The following is a 20719-nucleotide window of genomic DNA, read 5'->3' as shown; positions in this document are numbered from 1 at the left end:
GAACACTATACAGATACTGGCCACTGGCGTGATTTCTGTCGACGTCATGTACTGCGGACCAGACTCGCGTTCCTGTGATAAGCTTTGGGGTTGCACGCCCTGCATGTCCATCGGCCAACGGCCAACGGCATGGGGAGACGCTGACATGTGCCATCGCATGGAACCAGGTGGCGAGTACGAGGCCAACCGCTTCTGATGATTTTTGTCTCCCTAATAAAGCGGCAGTCTTCACTTTGGTAACACTGAGGCCGAACCTTCCACTGACTGACCCGATCTCCTGCTTGGTGCGTGTGCAGCCGAGGCAATTCACAAATACACTGCGGATAAGCCGGGCCCGGCGCTAAAGGATGCCAAAGATGTAGAAAAATTCTAGACTCATGTCTCGTCACTCTTTCTTATCGGCAAGTTGAGGCGCCCAGTGGTTCTGTCATGTTGAGAAGCCTCGTGAATAACGAGACATGCCACAGTCTGCAAGGAATGCAGCCTGACCGCTGTGTTCTGAAAGCATATTGCAAATACTCGGACAGTTTACCCGTAATCTAGTCATGAACTGCACCTCACGGTATGACGCCGTCGCGACTAAATTGCCAACAGGTGGGAAAGATCGCCCACTAAATGCGCCGACGGTTCGCAATGGCGACAGAGCTTTGTCGCGAGTTTGCCTCGTTCTGGCAGGCTGGCAGGCTGGCAGGCTGGCAGGCTGGACTCGTCCCGCATGGGACGAGAAGTGTAGTCGAGCATGCCACCTTGAGACATGGCTGTTAAGTGGGGCTTTGAGCTTTGTGTCCAGCTATGCCTTTGAAAATGCAGACACGCAAATTTTTGGCCATGGTCGATGTTGTCATCATTGGAATTTCAGCAAGCTTCAGGCCATCAAGCCGGGTCCGAAATTTGAGCGAGGTTGGGCCATAGCCTCTTCAGCTTCTCGGCCATGGAAAGCGCACTCGGACAGATTCCTTATCTCTTCTAGGCGCACGCCCCCCACGAGGATTTCCCGGATCGAAGTAGCTCTCCCCACGTTTCCCCAGGATGCCTTCCTATCGGGCGCAGCTATGGCGGCCTAGGCTTTTGATGGCGGTTCCTGCGCAGCCCCGATAACACAGTGACAAGCGGCTGGGGTAACTTGTTACCGAAGGCCGAGAGCGAAGGACATCTTGTCTTGGTCTTCAAAAGACGAACAGGAAATCCTTGGCTGGGAAGCATGAAGTGCCAGAGAAGCGCAAAGCACGCAATGTAATGCTGCCAGCAACAGAGCCAAGAGAGTGCGTCACCAGTCTGGGGAAGTCGGTCGACCAACACCCCCCCCCCCTCGTTTACCCCATTCCCCGGTCTCTGGAGCCCCCACGGGCCACTCTCCGCAAACCCTTCAGCTACCCGAATTGTTTGATCTGATCATTTGTGGTGCAAAATCCCGAGTGTGCCCAATAGCCGCGGGTAGTAGGTTAGTCTGGCCTGTGTTGTTGCTCTCGTTGCGCCGAGCCGACGGCAAATGATTATGCTCAAGCCTACAATCAGTAGCATCGTGGGTAAACACGGCGGACGGTGGACCAGGGGCTGCTCCGGGCATTGCTTGTCGTGGTCCTTGGAATTTTCCAGGGTCTCGCAACTCCGGCGGTCTCTTTCGCGGTACGCAGCCCGGGTGAAATGCGCCACAAGTTGCCATGCCAGATCCGGCGAGTCTCAGCCGCCAGAGGAGAATAAACTTCAGTCTTGGGACTGCATTAATGTTGATGCCATCGCGAGGGCGCCTGTGTCCAATGATCCAGCCGTCCAGTAGGACCATCATACCGGCCCCTGATCAACAGCCGAAGAGGGTGAGAGGGTGAGCAAGTTGTTATCTGGTATCATTGGCGTTCCTCGTCAAGCTCGCGCCAATGGTGTTGTTGCTCGCCTGTGTGGCTTGGAATTGTAATCTCCCCACAGCACACGCTTATCCGGCATGACTTGAGGCCTTGGGGTGAGAGAGAGCTGGACGCAGCAGGCACTGTGGTCTGTGGGACTCCAGAATCTAGAGGCTCCCCAGTGAGTACTGTCAAAAAGAGCCTGAGGGGAGCGGAGCAGCCCCCATTGTACAGGAGGATGGCCCTCTGGCTGAGCAGATGAATTCACCAAGCCCCGTACTGCATTACGCCGAAGGGACTGGCAAGATAAGCGCCCCGCTAGCGGAAGAGGGCCATGACTGACGGTCTCCATGGGCGTGGGCATTGCGGCGGACATGGAGCAAGGCCGTTGGAGCCGGGCGGGGACCCCAGATTGTCTGTCTGTCACGACTCTGGGGTGATTCTGAGCCGATCGAATGGCATCGATGCGCCATGTACTTGGTTGCTGTCGCTGTCCCTGTACAAGATGACAGTACCGGAGAGTGATATCAGTACTGTACGCTCAGCACCGCAGGAGAACGTGGTAGGAGGTGCTGCTTGGCTGCCTTTGCTTGCCGGTCCGTTGCATGAAGGGTACCGTGCGTGCGGGTTACAGTACTGCCAGGGTGAAGCAAAATGCGCCGAGGCGGAGTATATTGTGTTATGATTATGTGAGAGCCTGCAGGAAGGCCGCTTCCTTTTGCAACTGTCTCTGCCTGCGTGCTGTTGACCGCCGGCGGTGTTGGCACGGCATTGATGTTGGCTTACTGAGTGACAGTCTGAGAGGCTTGGGGGTCAATCTTTCTCCCCTGAGATGGAAGACGGGAGGGTTGACAGACAGACTGGCAGGTAATGTGCTGCAGAGTCGAGTACGGGGTGGGCAAGGGACGCATGGAGGAAGGAGGTACTACTGTGTATGGCAGGAGTGGAAGTACCAAAGTACCCCGGTATCCAGCAACCGTGAAGGCTTGGATCCCGGGGCTCCCTGTCTGGGCATTTGTTAGGCGTACCCCCGCGATGGCCTGCAGCAGTCGCAAGCCAGGTGCTGAGATGCCGCCCTGCCTCTGCGTCCCTCCCCCGGTCGCAACCTCAGCGCTCTCCACACATTGGAAGCCTCCCTCCCTGACCCTCCCAGGAGGTGTGTCAGGGGTGCCCCCCCCAAGACTGGGGTGTGGGCAGCCCACTGGGGCCACTGGGGCCACAGGGGCCACCGGGCAGAGCAAAGCTCGGCGGGAAAGGTACATCGGTACATCGGGTCCTGCGGGCTGGGCTGGGCTGGGCTGCGTTGCGCTGCACACTGCACTGTACCCGTCCATTACGTGCTGAGACTTTGGGCGACCCGCCAGGCCTGACGGTGGGAAAAAAGGCGCCATCCATGGATCGTTTTTAAAAAGATCTCGGCTCCCATCCTCCCACCCCCCAAGGCCTCCGCTGCCTCTTTTTTCTCCCTAAAACCCCTTTTCCCCAGAGAGCCAGAGATCCGATCTGCCCCAACCCGTCCAAATCCTCCCACAACACCAAAACACCTTAAGTACACCTGCCCCAACCAGGTCCCAGGCTTTCCCCATCCTCTCTCCTGCGAGTCTTGCCAGTTCACAACAACCCCGTCCTCGACCTCCCGGACTGGGCTCAGCCTGCACGGCAACATCGTCGTCACCACAACCACCACCACCACCACCCCCACCACCCCCGTCGTCGACGACCAGTACCCACCACCACTGTCACATCAACCGACTGCCGCCACAAGTGCAGCAGGTTCGACAAAGCGAGACGTCCAGTCACCAAGGACTATTTATTCGGTTGGCGTGTTGGGCCTGGTCAATCCAGAAAGGGCGATCACATGCAACGGTCACAGTCCGCAGTAGATTTCGCAAATCTGCTGAACCCTGCTTCCTCGGCGCCCGCCGCTCCGGAACACCAAGAATCCAACAGCGGCACCAACAGCGGCAGCACCAGCCAGTCGCAGTCTCCCACCCAGCAGCACAACGATCCAGCAGATATGGCGTCCGTCTCTGTGCTCCGCCCAAACGGGCCCCTGCCCACCGGCCAGCCCGCCGAGGTGAGCAACGAGCTCCCGCGGCCCTACAAGTGCCCGCTCTGCGACAAGGCCTTCCACCGTCTGGAGCACCAGACAAGACACATCAGGACGCACACGGGCGAGAAGCCGCATGCTTGCAACTTCCCGGGCTGCAGCAAGAAGTTTTCCAGATCTGACGAGTTGACTCGGCACTCGAGGATACACAGCAACCCGAACTCGAGACGGGGCAACAAGGGCCAGCAGCCGCACCAGATGATGGGTGGCCTGCAGCCCGGCGACCTGATGCCGCCCCCGGCTCCAAAGAACATCCGTTCGGCTCCTCCTTCCTCCCTGTCCTCGCCAAATGTGTCCCCGCCTCACTCGTACTCCCAGTTCGTCCTGCCGCACAACACTGTTGCTCCATTCGGAAGGGCCCCCGCTGGCAGCCCCCATGGCGGCGGACCGATGGACATTACGATGCTCGCAAAGGCTGCTCACCAGGTCGAGCGTGACAACCTGATGGCTCCCTCAGCAAGCCACCACTCTTCGAGGTTCCACCCCTACTACTCTCACAGCTCTCACGGCTCCCGCGGCAATCTGCCCTCGCTCTCAGCCTACCACATGTCAAGATCAAACTCACAGGAGGAGCACCACGACGACCATTATTCGCATGCGTACAGGCACGCCAAGAGGTCAAGGCCCAACTCCCCCAACTCTACTGCTCCTTCGTCACCAACGTTCTCGCACGACTCCTTGTCCCCCACTCCGGACCACACGCCGCTCGCCACACCAGCTCACTCTCCACGCCTGCGTCCTTCCTACCAGGCTACTTACGAGCTCCCGCCTTTCCGACAGCTCTCACTAGGACACCACACGCCGCGCTTGCTCCCCTGGAGCCCCAGCCGGAGCAGCAGTTCCCCAACCCCCCACCTGCGAGCGGTGCAGCCCCCGGCGTGAGAACTGGTATGTCCTTGTCGGACATTATGAGCAGACCAGACGGAAACCAACGGAAGCTCCCAGTTCCCCAGGTCCCCAAGGTGGCGGTGCACGATCTGTTGGCTCCCGAAGGTTTCAACACCAGCGGGCGGAGCTCCTCATCCAACAGCATCGCTGGTGGAGATCTCATGGATCGCTCCTAGGTTGAGGTGAAGTGGATGATGACCAGCACCAGGCGATGTACGAATGATGAACAGGAATACTATAGATGGATAAACTTGCGAGGCGTTCGGGACGACTATCCATTACAACATTGACCATAATCAACCGCATAGAGAACCCGTTTCCCCGGTGGATAGACAGCTTCGTTTCTCTCTGACTTTTGGTTGGATCGAAACACGGATGGGGTGGCGTCGGCCAATATGTGCTAGGCAGCCGATGATACGTGCTTTGACTTTTTTCATTTTTCGTTTCCCTTTTAGATTAGGCCTGTCGTTGCTTCACTCAGATCTCAGATAGATACATGATACAGGAAAGCCCGGGGAGTTACGTGCGGGAACGGACGGGAGGACGACTTCAGGTCCTCGATGGGGGGAGCCTGGTTCAGGATGGCAAAAAAGCCGGAAACAATCTCAGATCCATTCAAACCAAGTCACTGCCTTGCTTGCCCTGCCTGTCCGCGTGAAAAACTACCCGCGATAACGCTTTCCCGCCCGTCTGAGGATTTTTCCATCGTGCGCCCGCGGACCAACCCCCCTCTGAAGCTGATAGCCCAGCAGGAAAGCTGTCGTGACATGACTCAGTGCGAATCGCCTCGGAGGCTCGAAGCACCCATTGTGACGTACCGGTGGCCACACCCTTCCCTCATCAACCCAAAGAGGGGCCCACGTGCACTCCCAAGAGAGTGGGATGAGGATCCGGCACAGCCTTTTATCTTTGGGCCCCCCCTCCCCGGCCCTTCCCCAGCGAAACCTCCTCCGATTTCGCGTACGCGGAAGAATGAGCGCGGAGAGTGAGACACGCAGCATCAGGTATAGCACGTATAGGGGGGTTGGGCAAGACCACATCATCACGAGGGCGATTCGGGGCCTGCATTCAAACACCGAAGGTGATTTGTAAGAAACGCTTGAGTCTCTCCGAGGGTTACCTGGGACATAGATACACGTATAATACTTGAGGACGGGTTGGGGTGCCTATCGCCGTGTCAGGCCGTATCAGGCCGTACTCTTGGCCTCTCGAGCTCTATAGTACCGTGGTCGGGGCGTGGAGAAGGGGGAAGGGGTGACAAAGAAAAGAAGCTGGGGCTCCGCAGCAGGTAAAAATGGGTGAGATGAGCTGATCAGGAACAGGAAAGTTACACCGTGTCACTCTGTGGGGAAGGGGGGCGCTGCCCTGTGTTGGGAAGTTGAGATGGTACCGTCCTAGGCGATTCATCATCACGCCACGTACTTACGATTGCTCGGGGGGGTTGAGGGGGTGCTGTTTGGGGGGTTGAAGGGGGGGGGTCTACCAACGCAGGCTCAGCTCGAGGAAGGACAGGACCTCAACCCCCACCGGAGCCGGGGCGAGGCTCTTGTCAGATTGTCGATCCCGAACCTCTTGCGCTGTTTAGAGATTTTCTTCCCTGATCGCCGGTACCTATGCAGGGCGAGCCAGGGGTTCCCTTTTTTGCGGGGAGGAAAGCTACCGCACCGCATTTACCGGGGGGTAGAGGCGACCTGTGCTTGGCTGGCTTGTTCATGTCACTTTCAGCTGCAGCTTACGGGAATCCGACGGACGCTTCTGACACTGCCACGGTCTCTTGGGGTATACTTTGACCGCCCCCTAAGAGGAATAAAAAGAAAGAACCAAAAAAAAAAAAATTTTACTGTGTGCCTTGCTAATGAGAAGAATGTCGACACCGGCCAATCTGCGTGCGCGCCAAGACAGCTTCTGTCCAAACAGGTCCAAGAGGCAACCATTCATGCCGTTCTGGGCCCCCTTGATGCCGCGCAATACCGCAACAGCCGTGGGGGAAGGTGTTTGGGGGCTATGAGAGGCCAGCCTGCTTGACTCTTGTCACAGCTTCTCGTGTTTGGGCAGCATCGCCAGCGGTTGTTGTTGCGAGGCTTCGCTTCATCAGGCGCTGCTGCGTCTTTAGGCAGGACTAGCTGAGAGCCGGCGCCGTTGGACGACTCGCCGGTGCGCGGACGAAAGGTTCGACTTTACCGAACCCCAAGGGAGAAAGAGATTTTCTTTCTTCGTCCCTCTCACACCGCAACTTGGGGCTTCAGGCCGCCAGCTGTCACAGGTACAGGTTCGCCCCGGGGCGGCATCGTATAGTCTCTGGCCCTGCTGTGGCCAGCACAGGGCTGGTGTGGCACTGTCGGCAATGAGTGGTCGTGGAGCGATGCGATACGCCCCCCGTGCAGCGGCTGGGGGAGCACCGCCCATGCCGGGATCATCCAGGCCGCGGGTGACCGGTTGTCGTGGGGTTGACAGCGCCATGGCGTTCGATGGCCGAGAGGTCTGATCTGATTCACCGGCGCCGCGTTTCAACACATTTGAAAGATTTTTCTTCTCTCGCGCTCTGCTTTGCCCTCCCCGGGGGATGCATGATCATGACAACCATAAAGTGACCAGTCTCCTTCCTCGCTGGTTCGTCATACAGTGTACGGCCTTGCTATTACGTGGAAGAGCAGCCTTTCTTGCCTTGGCAGGGTTGGCAGGTAGTCAGGCCGGGTCTACCGTGGTCCATCACGATCCGAGCCCACCCTCGAACGTTGCTGATATCAGTGCTGCATTGTGCGTCTGGCTGTGACGTGACGACTCGAGAGGTTGCCGTCGAGTATCCCGATCGAGCTGAGACGGCAAGTACTGGGCGCGCCCTCCGCACTTCAAACGCAGCCCTGGAGGGTTGAAACCGCGTGAAGGGCAGGGTCGCAGCAGGCCCAGGTTGGCACTGACTCCGGCCCTCCTCCCCAGCTCCCCCCAACGCTCAGCGCTGCGGACAAAGTGCGGGAGATGGTCCCGCGACGGAGGGAGGGACGGAGGGAGGGGTGGGAGGGTTGTAGCTTGTGCTGTGTTTGGAGGGCTTGGGTGCCTGCCAGGGCGGAGGCAGGGCATGCGAGAGCCCCCGGGAGGTAGGACACGCGCAAGCTTCATGTTTCTGGGTGTCACACCTGCGTGGGGGTGGAGCTGAGCGGGCTGGACATCGTGGCATTCTGGTCCCGACCCGGCCAGAGGCTGACTGCAACAGGTGACTCGTCAGTGATGGACCCCGATCGATGGCGTGGAGGTCGATGAGGCCAACGACGTCTACTAGCACTGTAGCTCGACGACACCGGGCTACAAAGTTCTGACGGTACGATAAGGTACTTGTTCGACGGGCGACGGGTCACGGCTGAATCAGGCATGATGTCAGGTTGCCAGCATCCAGCATCAGGCGTCCAGCGCCCAGCGCCCAGCACCCACCAGTGATGCATGCAGTAGGCGACACTGTATCGAATGATCACTGATCACACCCACCCTCTGCACGTCGGAGCCGGAGTGCCTTCCTTGGTTCAAGCTGTGGTGCTGTGGGAAATGGGGATTGCCCTGGAAACTTTTCGTCGGCAGCCCATCCACCCACCCATCGAGCAAGTTCCAAGGCGCTAACCCCCAGCCCCCAACCCATCCATTTCCCCACGGCCCCACGGGGTAAGGGCGTCATGTCCCGGCCGCCTGTTCTGGCGTCAACCTAATCTTCTCCAGCCGTGTCTTGGCCCCCTTCCGGAAGCTCAACAAGAAGCATCGAACCAGCGCGTCCTCATCCAGAACACATGCTTACCCCACAGTCCAAGAGGGGGCTCATCCTCTCCCTCTCTCCTGGAACCTGCAGCTTCGGCCGAACACGGGCTGCAGATGCACCGATCCTCCTTCCCAAACGGAGATTTTTTTTTCTCTGGATTCGATCCTGCATACCCTGCTGGATTGGGGGCCCGGTGAAGGATGGGCACGCAATACGATGGCCCAGTGGCACGACGGAGCAGGCCATCCTCACCGAACCTGGCACTGGGCGTGCAGCAGTCGGGCCAGGGCTGCCAGGGAACCAGACACGCCTGTCTCCAGGGACGGTCCATCGTCGAGCCCGGCTTCAAGGCCCGGACCAAACCCGGACAAGGCCTGGCCAGGCCATCGCCATGGAATGTTTCTTGGGGGGCGGGTCTATGGCGTCAGCCCTAGTCACTGTGCTGGAGTCAACATTCTGCGTTCCCGGATTCCCTCCCTCCACCTGATCGTCCCCAGGGATTTGGAATGGGGTCAATGGGCAGACAGAGGCACGGCAGACTGTTGTCGGAGATCTTGCGTCGACCAAACGGCGCCTTCGCCGGCTGGCTGGGACTTCTTTCCCCCTGCATTCAACCCCAGTATTGGCACCGGATGAGCACCAAGGACCAAATCTCCGCTTCACGCCAGATAATAGCAGTGTCATCATCATCTCCCTGCTCCTTCGGCGGTATTGGCGCGGGCCCAGGCCGCGGAACGAGCACACCTTCATTATGCGCGGCAAGTTGAATCAGCCGCCGCGGTCACCAACACACCACCGCCACCACTACGGGTCACTTGTCACAGCCGCCGCGGGGGCGGCACCGTCCAATCGTGGCTCTGGGTGGGTAGATTGGCTTGCAGGGCAGAACGGCCCCGATATGAATTGCGTGGGGGGTTGCACCGCCTTATCAACGGTTCAATTTGTTTGACGTTGATTATTGAGAGCTGTCATCTCACGGGCAGCTTGGGACGACACCCTCCACGGCCCGCTAGCTCGGACAAGCCTGGCTCCTGAAGAGGGCGTGTATTTAGAAGACGATCATCAGCATACGCCTGGAAGTTGCAATTCTTGACGGCCGTCCAACAAGCGCCGCGGTAGTCCCGTGTCGCCTTGGTCTGGATCATCATCCTGGTAGTCTCTGTCTTGGGAGAGGTCTTGCTGAGCCAGACCAAAGGCCCAACCCCCAAAGGTTCCTCTGGTTTTTCGGATCCTCGTGAGAGCTCGGCCCTGAAGTAGCGAAAACCCCCGTCTCCTTGACCCGCCGGGAGCCATGGCACGATATCTTCGGCAGCAACCGACGAGCCCACGAATGCGCTGCTTTGATTGATGGAGAATTGCGGTCTCGCCGGCGGGAGGGTCCTCAGTCGCGCTATTCCACTGCGTGGCGACGGCCCCGATAAGGCTACCGCTGTTACATACCGCATTTGGGTTGTTAAACAGATCAAGATGGAGAGTCCCCACAAGGACCCCGGAGATCATTGCTGCGCGTATACTGGAGCAGCAACCCCGTTTTGCATGCTTGAGGCTTGTGGGAACTAACGCCCCCCTGCCACCGAACTAAACGCCATTGAGGCTCTCAGCGGACCCTTGCTGCGAAGACACCTTCGTCCCGGTCATCCGACGTCTTCACTTTACCCGGCACACTAGAGGCACTAGGGCTGCGGCTCACGAACCATGCCCTAGGCCTAGTTCGAGATGTATGATCGTCCTCAACCACTCCGTGGTGATCGCACTCTACCTGAGTAGATGGTGCTTCCAAGCCGTGATGTCTCTGGCCAATCGGTTCTTTTGAGAGGCGCGCATGCCTCTGTCGCCCGCTCTGCCGCCCTCGATGTAACCCGCGTCCGCTCCCCCCTCCCCATCTCGGAACGTTAGCGAGCCTCCTGCACCTCCCTGGCTAAAACAGCAAGCCAGAATGCACGATAGCGGTTGTTTGAGGGAGGGTCGGCTATCTAGAGCGACCAGGTGTGCCCCGCAAGGACGAGCGCCTCTTGAGAGTACGCGAGCGAATGTCACCCGATCGATCTCGAGATATGACAGCCCGCGGTCAGGCCACGGTCGTGATGGGACAGGCTGGGCCGTGGGCCTAGACTCCGGGTAGAGATGCGCCCCAGCGCCGCAAATGCGACCTGTCCGGCAGCATCTCGAGGGCATCAAGGGCTCGATAGGGCTTCGCTCCGAGGCTCGACAGACCTATATCCTTGGCTGGTCCAGCCACGGCGCGGGATCCAACCACGAGGCGTCGCATCAGGGTCTCTTGGCAGCGGAGGTTGTATATTGAGGCCGCTGTATCCGTCATGACCTACATGAACTCATGGCCCGATCGCTGGCGGGGATCAAACGACCTGGGTCGAGCTGTAAGTGCATTCGTAAGTTACTTGCATCCTGCCATGCTGTGCGACTGGATCAAGATCTTTCACGTCACCACTGGTCCCTCGCTCACATGCTTGTAGAAGATCTGTTTTCGGAGGGCTTCAACGGTATGGTCCAACATTTTAACCAGCTTGTTGTCAGATGTTGGTGTATTTTCGCCATGGATTGATCTGTCCCAAGGCCCGCCTGGAAAGCAAGTTTTTCTCCCAAGATTAAGCACAGTCGTACCCCCTGAGGGGAGCAATGGACTTGAACGGGTATTGGCGAACGCGTACCGAGGATTGGGTTTCACGGCGTGAGAACCCAACTGGAGACGAAGATCGGGCCGTGTGTTGTTGATACGCTGGTCGCCTCACATTCGTCCTCGCTTTCCTTACGCCATGCGTAAGCCATTACCTGCCTCGCTACGAAGCACGAGCATTCTGGTTGGCTCTTCGAGTGAAGGGACTCCCTGGCGGAGGTTCTGACCGCATAGGACGCGCCCACGAACTCCCCCACCGACGTCGCACGACGTCTAGGCGATCCTTTGTGTAAGACGGGGATCTCCATAAACCTGCGTGGTTCCGAGTTGGGAACTCGGGCCGTTGGACTTTTGCCTGTGGAAGAGTATCGGCATTATTTTCCTCGACGCCACGATACCGAGCAGGAAGGGGGCTGAGATGCATTTGGGAAGCACGGCCTTCGACGGCAGCCTGCCGAAGGCGACACGACATGGCCGCGCTACATACTCATGCAACGCGTAGGCAGTGCCCTAGCATTGTCGAGGCGAGAACGTCTGCCCTGTCGGGTTGGGTCCGATGAGTTGTTCCCAGGCGATAGTGATCACAGATATCAGCCATACGCCTGACTACCTACTCTCAAGTTGCACTTTACTGCCCGACCTGGGCTGGTAGCGCAATTATGTCTCGAGTAGCTTATACCTAGGGGGATGTCACGGTTATCTTTGAGTTTTGGGACCGAAACCTCACGGACGATTGGAAGCCAGGCAGCGAGGCACCCACGCTCGCACAAGAGATCCCGAGCACCGAATGAAAGATGGAGCCAAGGATCTTTCGGCTGGCGACTCGGATGAGGAATTCATACTGATCGGTGTCGGGGTAAAGGATGACGATTGACTGTACCAAGGAGGCGGAACGGATAGGCAAGACTGTCTGACTACCTCAGCCTGTGCACGGATTGTATCAGTCCTGATGTCCTGAACGCAGGTTTTGGTTGAGTAATTTCATATCGAAGAAGTCGTTCATTGAGTGCTTCTATCATCACACCGGGGAGGGCTGCTAGACTGGATTTCTTCAACCGTCGTTATGCCTTACACCATCCTCGTGATAGGTCTGCGACCGCGTCTTATGGTGACTTTCCACGGCTTTGTTAGTTTTCCGTTTTCCCAGATTTCATTTTGCTCGTTTGGGGCATAACTTGACTCTGTTGTCGTGCTTGCGCACCATCATTGCCTCTGGGAGGGAATAGCTGTTGACACATGCATGCTCCCCAGGTGCCCATGCTGGTAATATTATTAATCGATGCAAGGTCTGATCAAGACCGTGATGCAGGATCCAGGTTTTCATGAGTCCAAGATGTTGTTAAAGATGTCGCCCCAGAATTATTCGTTCACTCAGCATTCCGATATATGAGGGTTGTCATGTGATTGCCTGCTTCCGTCGGCGTTCTGTGTGGTCCAGAGCCCAAGCACTATCACAATATCAATGGCTCCCCTTTTCAAGCCATAGTCTTCCGGATATCCGCCGTTTGAGCTGGTTTTCCAGATGGTGGCAATTCTTTTGCCTCCTGCCGTGTGCTCGCTGCAAGTGCATGGCATATGGTGTGTTCGACGATTGCATCTATGATGCTCTCTTGCAATCCTAAGAGCTGAAGAGCTGGGTCACGGCCAGGACTTCACGAAAGCCCCTGGTAGAGTCTTGTTGTATGAACAGTGAGTTATAGTGAGTTGATTCGTGAGAAGTGCTTGCATTTTGCCTGCCTGGGAAGTAAAACTGTCCACGGTATAAAAACCCATGTTTGTGTGTGCAAGGCGGAGGAGGGACTCTACTTCAAGAGCTTTGAAAAGCTGGCAGCAGTCTTTATCAGTACACTGATATCCCTCCCGACTTAAAAACTGAATGAACCCTGGCAAATTTCTTGAGGTTGAATACATTTGGTCTCGTTTGAACACCTTGCTCCAAATTTTGGTAAATTTTAGTTCTGATGAAGCATTTTGTACTCTTCCTTAAACCAGCATACTTTGTGCATGACCGCCGAAGCTGGAATTTGCATGCCTGTAACCTGGTTCCCTAGAGGAATTATAGTAAGCTGTGCTGAGAGCCTTATTTGGCTCATCGTTGATATCTCATTTGGGATGACCGTATTGGACATCGATCTCAAGAGTATCTATCCTGTTGTACTCCTGCCACACTTCGTAGGCCCACAGCCGTGAGCCGGAATGGAGTGGCTCTCAGATATTTCACGGTCATGAAGTCAATTGGGCATGAGAATAAAAATGATTCAGTTCCTGTGATGACTTTCCAAAGAATTTAGGTAGATGGGATATCACAAGAAAATTGAAAGCAACATATAAGGAATTTGAATTGAAAGGAAGGTAGTGATGGCCACACTTCAAGTCGCTAGGGATGTCACCTGCCCGATTGCCTGGCTGGCTTGAACGGGCAGGCGGGGCGGGGCGGCCCATGCACCCGCACCATACGCTCAACAGTGACTGCAATTTAGTCATCTCACCTCTCACTTCACCCAACCTGGCACACCAAGATTCACCTGAAATGAGCACACACACACTGGTCTCATCATCAAAACCAACGCACCTGACAGCTTTAAAATCCTCAAACCTTACCTCCTGGGTCAAGACTTTGACAACCCAGTCATACAGTCTCATCAAACACTGCCGTCGACCATCGGATATCTCATTCTGCGTGCACATTCTCATCATAGCCGGTTCGGAAGCCACAACCGGTAAGTCCCTCCCTCCCTCCTTCCCTCCCTCATCCACTTCCAAACTCTCACTCGGCCTCGAGTTGCGATACCTCATAAGCAAATACAAATGCTGTTTGTATGCATGCAAATGCTTTTCAGCGAACTTCGTTGTTGCGCATCTCGGTCGATAGGACTCATCACTCCACCGTGTTCGGCAGGAACGGTTGCTAAATATCAACACAAGCAGTGCACTGATTATCATCTCCCAAACCATCACCCGCGCGCAGAACGCATGATGGATGCACCACTTGCGGAGCGTCCACTGGCCCCTGGAGCTGAAGCTGCCCCGGAGACTCCAGTTGCTCCATCTGCTACTCAGGGCAATGCCACGGCTCCAGCAGCGTCGAACCCACCCGAGGCCACCAGTCACCCTGGACTCACCAGTTTCTCGTGGTTGGAGCCTCACCCCGAGCTGGTAGTGATCCTGGTTGGCAAAGACGAGGTTCCTTTCGGCTTGCAGAAGAACTTTCTCTGCGCAAAGTCATCCTACTTCCGCGAGAAACTTGCCGCCAGGGACGACGTTGAGTACCTCGAGCGGCTGCCCAACTGCCCAGTCGAAGTGTTCGGCTTTGTCCAAAACTTCCTGTACACTGGCGCGGTCATCCCTGATGAGAACACCTTGCCATCCTACGAAATTCTGATCGGAGTCTGGAAGCTGGGACATGAGCTTCGCATAGACGGTCTCTGCGACCATACCCTCGACGCCATGTTAGAGGTGCGGCGGGCTACCACGAGGATTCCTTCCACTCCGCTCCTGGTACAGGTGTGGAAAGATACCCCAGAGGGATGCTCCATCAGGAAGCTGCTCCTTGGTTGGGCGGCAGAGTACATGCACACCTCCGACTCCAAGGCTGAATTCGCCAAATCGTTGCCCCAAGACGTGCTTAGCGAACTGGTGGTGGCCATGGTCCCATCAGACACGTCCCCACTGGTCCAACTCGGCGGTGATTCCCATCATCCAAAGACTGCAAATCCCCCACGGAAGCAAGTCCACTATGTTGATCAAAACGAAGACGAGGAGCCAGACTCACTTTACCCAGTCAAGAAGCCCCGCCGTTCTGACCCTTTTCCACAAGCACCAACAGCCCCCAAAGCGGCTGTTCGTAAGCCGAGGATCTCACTGCCTGCCACGAAGCCCGTACCTCGGCGTCGCTCCAACGCTGGTGCGAATGGCGACCAAGACTTTACTACTGCTCAGAAGCTGTTCTTCTGTTCAGATCTACTGACTAGAATGTTGTCAGGGCCTGGTAAGCTATGAGCTACATTCCCACGTTGTAAAGCAAGACGATGTCAGAGAATATCTGGCTCGGCCTTCGCAATCAGCGATGATCATCTACGATTCCTCAGCTCTGTTGATACTAATTCGTGCAGGATTTTGGACACGTCTAGTCGGCCCATTCAAGGAGCCGGTTGATGCCATTGTTGACAACGTACCCGACTACTTTGAGAAGGTCACCAAGCCAATGGACCTCAGTACTATGAAGAACAAGATGGAACAAAACCAGTACACCAGCGAAGAGGAGTTTCTTGCCGACATGAACCAAATTTTCACCAATTGCAAGACCTACTGGAAACCGACCGACAACGTGTACGCAGCATGTGAAAAACTTGAGAAGACCTTTTTGGAGAAGTACTCCCAGATGAACAAGTGGCTTGCTAAGATGGAAGGCGAGGATAATTAGGAGTCTTCCGGAATAGCGGGGACCGAAGCTTCATCTACAACATTCATGGGGCAGGACGCGGGAACCTGTGAGACAGGAGCTCGCAAGGAATATGGACTGCCAACAGGAGATTCGGGCTGGGTGGCCAACGTTTTGATCTCCCCGTCCCCGGAATCAGTGCCTACAAATTATATCAATCATTTACAACTTGATTGCAATTCGAAGCTTTCACCCACTCACTCCAACCTATTTCAGATGCCCCGAAAGTCGAATGTCCCCCGAGAGAGCAGCCTCGAGGAATGCGGTCCCGAAGAAAATGGACCCGAAGATAATGATTCAGACTCCATCCCGTCGCCAACTGCATCTACCACCCCTCCAAAATCGCCGCCAAAGAAAACGACTGGTGTTTGTTCACAGATTCTACAAGGTGTAAGGGATCCAGACACTGGCGATTTCGTGCCAACTCCAACTATCTCCGCCAGGCCTCAGGGCTCGGTAACTGATGCCTCGCCATCTTTAGAGTCCTTGTCTGATATACGTCGCCTGACGAGAGGCGAGGCACGAGCACTGGGGGTGGCAGTGTAGCCGGAGCTTGCCCAGCATTGGAACGATCACGAGAAGCCGTTCTTTGTTTAAATTGTCCCGCTCTTCTCGCCAGGAGGGCCCACGCTCCTGATGAAAATTAAAAGTCGTTCGATCGCGGGTTGTTGGGCTGATTCATGATGAATAGAATGCATATGGGGTCGGTCTCGCTCTGGTGTTCGGAGAAGCCCCAGCGAGACCCGGATTCCTGTTCTCTGAAAGGATTGGTATGTTGTATGATAGCAGACTCACAGATCGTTGAGCATGGGGGTTACCCGGCTGCAGGAGCGAAGAATTGCCTAGAACTAGGCCGTGTCAATGAAATTGTTGCTGGATCTTCCAATCTGCTGATCCTTTACAGATGGAATGCTCTCGGTGGATATGAGAGATGGCCAACGTGCAGTCGAACAAGTGCAAAAGATGACCTAGGTAGTGTGCGTGATATACGGAGCTTTGAAAAGCCCTTTCATCCCGGAAAACAGCGTCTGAATTGGGCAGCTATGGTAAGGAGGTACTCGAGCTCAGGGAGACATAGTTAATAATGCCCAGAACGGTGATGTTGTGAGATCCCCGCTGGACTGACTTCTGCTTCCCTTGTCCACTAGGACAGCTCGACCCTCCAACCCCCGTCTGGAAGTCCCAAAAGTTATTTCCAATGCCTCAGGAAAGAGGAAACCCCTTGCTTTTCCGGCTGGCCCACGTATCTTGTGACCAGACTACCTGGCGTCGTCAGAGACTGGGCTCGGTGTTACTCTCCCATGGCTTCGGGGACTACTGCAGCCTTGAGAGATAAACCAAGCCGTTCCGTGTCTGAAGCTCATTTTCTGTAGAATGGGGGCGAAAGGGGAGGCAGAGGCTCAATAGAACGCGGGATGTGGGCTTCGGTCCGGAAGTGGTGACGTCCTCTCGGGACGCACCTCATTGGCCGCTTTGCCTCCATGTGACCCCAAGACCGCCTCCCAAGAACTCTGAAAGCTTGGGGAAAGCTTAGGACGAAAGCTTGGATCTGTAGAGGTCTGGACCGCTGGGGGGAGGCTATCTCATAGTGGGCCCAGGATCGCCACCGACTAGCAGGCTGGTCTATGGCGGATGTTTCCTAGCCCTCGGTATGACCTGCGCTCTTTTGGCCTTACCTTGGGCTTTGTTACGATCACCTGGTCAGCCGCTCAACATGACAGCTAGGTGAGTCTTCTCAGCTGCGGCTTGTCGAAATATAACTTGAGCCACGTCTGGACAGTGAATACTCTAGGAGATGCTCCAGATAGTGATGCCTCCTGTGATGACTGCAAGGTATGTACTCCCTGGCAGGTAGCCTGGGAACTTTGGCCAGAACTAAGTTCATGTACTGGTCCGCGCCACTGCGAACATCGAGAGTGCCTGGGCCCGTGGTTGTCAGGTTATTTTCTGTCCCGGTATCGTGAGATGAATACCAGGAACGGTTTCCGTCAGATCTATCGCTCAATTGCACGGCGTTACCCCAAGCCCACCCGCCTCCCCCTCCGCATCTCCCCAGCGCTAGCAGCGTCTTCAACCCTGGGACGAGGTCGTCGGCAATGCCATAAGCTCTCCCCACAAAACGCTAAGGTGCCGTTAGTTCGTGTGACCCGGGCAAGGCGACCAACCTGCATTGCGCGCTAGACAGCAGCTGGAGGGCCTCGATCAGATTATGCCGGTTGAGGTGTGACCGGAAGGCTGCGTGATGCTGGCCGGTCTATCCTCAACGGGGAATGGCTCGAGCACATCCAAACTGCCGGGCACGTCGCTAGTGATAATCGAGGTCCTTTTGAGCACAGACTAGATACCGCTCGACGGCTTGCCTCGCTGCCAAGAGGGATAGAACTGGCACTGAGAGGCGACAGCTGTGGAGTCTGGTATCACGGCATCGCCGAGCTGGGACACGATCCCATCGCACAGCTCGACAAGCGCGTCAGAGACAGTGCACGCCTGCGATGATGGGTCCTCGATCGCAGCAGTGTATAAGAAGATGGGGAGTCCCCTCGAGCTTGACTCTTGGTTGACCATCATCCATCTGCACTGCAACCCTTCCTAGAAACAATTTACATCAAACAACCCTTCACTTCTCCCTCAGGAGCCACCCAGGCCTGAGCTGGCTGTTTCGCCCTCCGCGCCCTCCAAGCTCTGATTCCTTGTCCCGGCTGAGCGTGGCAGAGTTATCAAGATGTTCGGGAAACGCGAGGAGCCAACTCCTCAGGAGATCCTGGAGCAGCGCCGACCTTCCAATGCGGAAGTAAATGCGCACCGAAAGTCGGTGTCGAATCGGGGTCTGACAGGTGCCTCGGCCTTGACTGTCAAGCAGTCAATTTTTCCAATCACACTCGTGACAATTCTCTTCTTTTTGTGGGGTTTTGCATACGGCCTGTAAGTCTCCTCTGGACATGGCTTGCTTGCTTCAAGGCTAACCTTCCGATAGATTGGACGTGCTGAATGCAAAGTTCCAAACAGCCTTGGACATAACAGCTGCCAAAGCTGGTGTAAGTCCTGACTTTCACTCAGGTGTTTCCAGTTCTGGTACTGACTGTCGCCTGATAGGGTCTCCAAGGTGCTTACTTCGGAGCCTACTTCATCGGACCCCTGACTTACTCCGGATGGATTGTGCGGAAGTTCGGCTATAGGTGGACATTCATCGTTGGACTCTGTATATACGGTGTCGGCGCCCTGATGTTCTGGCCTTCAGCCGTGTACCGGTCTTTTGGCGGCTTCTGCGGGTCCCTCTTTATCGTCGGCTCTGGACTCTCGACTCTTGAAACTTCGGCAAACCCTTTCATCGCGACCTGTGGACCACCTCGTCTCTCCGAGTTCCGTCTCGAACTTTCACAGTCGTTTCAGGCTATTGGCTCCGTCAGTACGTATAACCCCTCTCATTTCCGACTTCACATTCACCCTCACGAGGCACTTTTGAGGCACTATCCTTTCAAGTTTCGTCAACGGTATTAACACACTTCAGTGGCTCCTCTGTTGGCCTCCCGCGTCTTCTTCGAAGAGACAAACCCCGACGACATTTCGAAAGTACAGTGGACGTACCTCGGCATCGCTGCCTTCGTCTTCCTTCTTGCCGTTGTCTTCTTCTTCTCGCCTATACCAGAAGTCACAGACGCAGACATGGAACTACAAGCGGAACAGTCCGCCGGACTCACAGGATACGAAGACAAGCCGATGGCTAAGCAGTACAAGCTTTTCTTCGGCGTAGCTGCTCAGTTCTGTTATGTGGGCGCTCAGGTCGGCGTCGCGGCTAATTTTATCAACTATGCCCGGGAGTCGGCTGGTTTAACCGCGGCACAGGCCAGCGACCGGTATGCCATTGGACAGGGCCTGTTTGCTATCGGACGGTTTGCTGCCGCAGGGTTGATGATGATCGTCAAGCCACGCCTGGTTCTGATGACCTTCATGTCTGCGATCATGCTGTTCATTGCGCTGGCGATCGGCATATATGGAGAGACGGGTGTGGCCATGCTCAGCTTGGTGCTCTTCTTCGAATCTTGCGTGTTCCCGACCATCTTCACGCTCTCAATCCGTGGTCTTGGACGACACACCAAACGGGGCAGCTCCTGGATCGTGGCGGCAGTTTCCGGAGGCGCCCTGTTCCCTTCGCTGACCGGCTTGCTGGCGGACCACAAGGGGTACCACATCGGAATGGCTGTGCCTCTGATCGGGTTCTTTGTCTCGTTCGTTTACCCAATCTTCCTCAATACTGTGTACAAGAGGGAGCTCGACGGGTTCCGCGAGTCAAAGATTGGGTATGTGGACGAGCATGGGACGATTGGGGACTCGGCTCGTGACGCGCGCAAAGCTAGTCTCGGCATCCAAGAGACTGGGGAGACTAAGGTCGCTTTTAGGACAGAGCACCTGGAAGCATAAGAGGTTGCATGGGACTGATCAGGGTCCACAGTATGCTTGGTGGAGTTGGGGACAGCCTGAGGCGTATGTGTATAGCATTTGGATGCTCAATGTCTTAGGGCGCGGCGGCGAAGTCAACATGCTGGAGACAGCTTAGCGCTGGATACATGGATAGGTCTTGTTGTCTTTTGATTTGAAGAATTCAAAACTGCTTCACGTTTTGGCCCGTTCAGTTTCTGCGCACAAGTCTCGATCCGAGTCGGCACTCCAACGTCACAAACCGTCATCCATCAGTAGTTCCATAGCTAGTGACACGACCCACAGCGTGAATGCTCAGGACGATAGCGTGGAAGTAGTGTTCATTCACCACTTGAGACTATCGTGTATCTGGGGAATGGATGAGCGCCGCCGAGTGCGTAGCGCGGTGCATTCTCTGGCAGCGGCGATCCGAGAGTCAATAGTCTTGTCCACATGGTCAATTCCGGGCGTCCGCCAGAGTAGAGCGAACAGACGTTGATTTTTAATTTAAGAAATGGTCCGTGACATGCGAGGTTCCCCGGATTCGCAGAGGCGCAATGTCGAATGTCGCAATCAAGACTGCAACTCGGAATCTCTCGACAGGGCCAGCGCAGGGAACGCAGGGGCCGCTGAACACTGACGGTCT

At 56.0% G+C, this 20719-nt stretch overlaps 3 protein-coding genes across 3 annotated transcripts; all 3 read left to right on the top strand.

The window, feature by feature from the left end:
- Window positions 1-3699: 3699 nt before the first annotated feature.
- Window positions 3700-5015, top strand: INS49_000619 (uncharacterized protein; the record flags this gene model as incomplete). Its single annotated transcript, XM_043161456.1, has 2 exons — window positions 3700-4631; window positions 4742-5015. The coding sequence occupies 2 exons, from the start codon at window positions 3700-3702 to the stop codon at window positions 5013-5015; spliced, it is 1206 nt and encodes a 401-aa protein (XP_043029962.1).
- A 9174-nt stretch (window positions 5016-14189) lies between these two features.
- INS49_000618 (uncharacterized protein) lies at window positions 14190-15639 on the top strand (the record flags this gene model as incomplete). Its single annotated transcript, XM_043161455.1, has 2 exons — window positions 14190-15060; window positions 15347-15639. The coding sequence occupies 2 exons, from the start codon at window positions 14190-14192 to the stop codon at window positions 15637-15639; spliced, it is 1164 nt and encodes a 387-aa protein (XP_043029961.1).
- Window positions 15640-18379: 2740 nt separating this feature from the next.
- On the top strand, window positions 18380-20076 carry INS49_000617 (uncharacterized protein; the record flags this gene model as incomplete). Its single annotated transcript, XM_043161454.1, has 4 exons — window positions 18380-18579; window positions 18632-18692; window positions 18751-19063; window positions 19166-20076. The coding sequence occupies 4 exons, from the start codon at window positions 18380-18382 to the stop codon at window positions 20074-20076; spliced, it is 1485 nt and encodes a 494-aa protein (XP_043029960.1).
- Between the last annotated feature and the right edge of the window lie 643 nt (window positions 20077-20719).

Source organism: Diaporthe citri (genome assembly GCF_014595645.1).
Source record: "Diaporthe citri strain NFHF-8-4 chromosome Unknown scaffold_1, whole genome shotgun sequence".
In the NCBI taxonomy this organism is placed as follows: Eukaryota; Fungi; Ascomycota; class Sordariomycetes; order Diaporthales; family Diaporthaceae; genus Diaporthe; species Diaporthe citri.
This window is presented reverse-complemented; position numbering and strand designations above follow the sequence as displayed.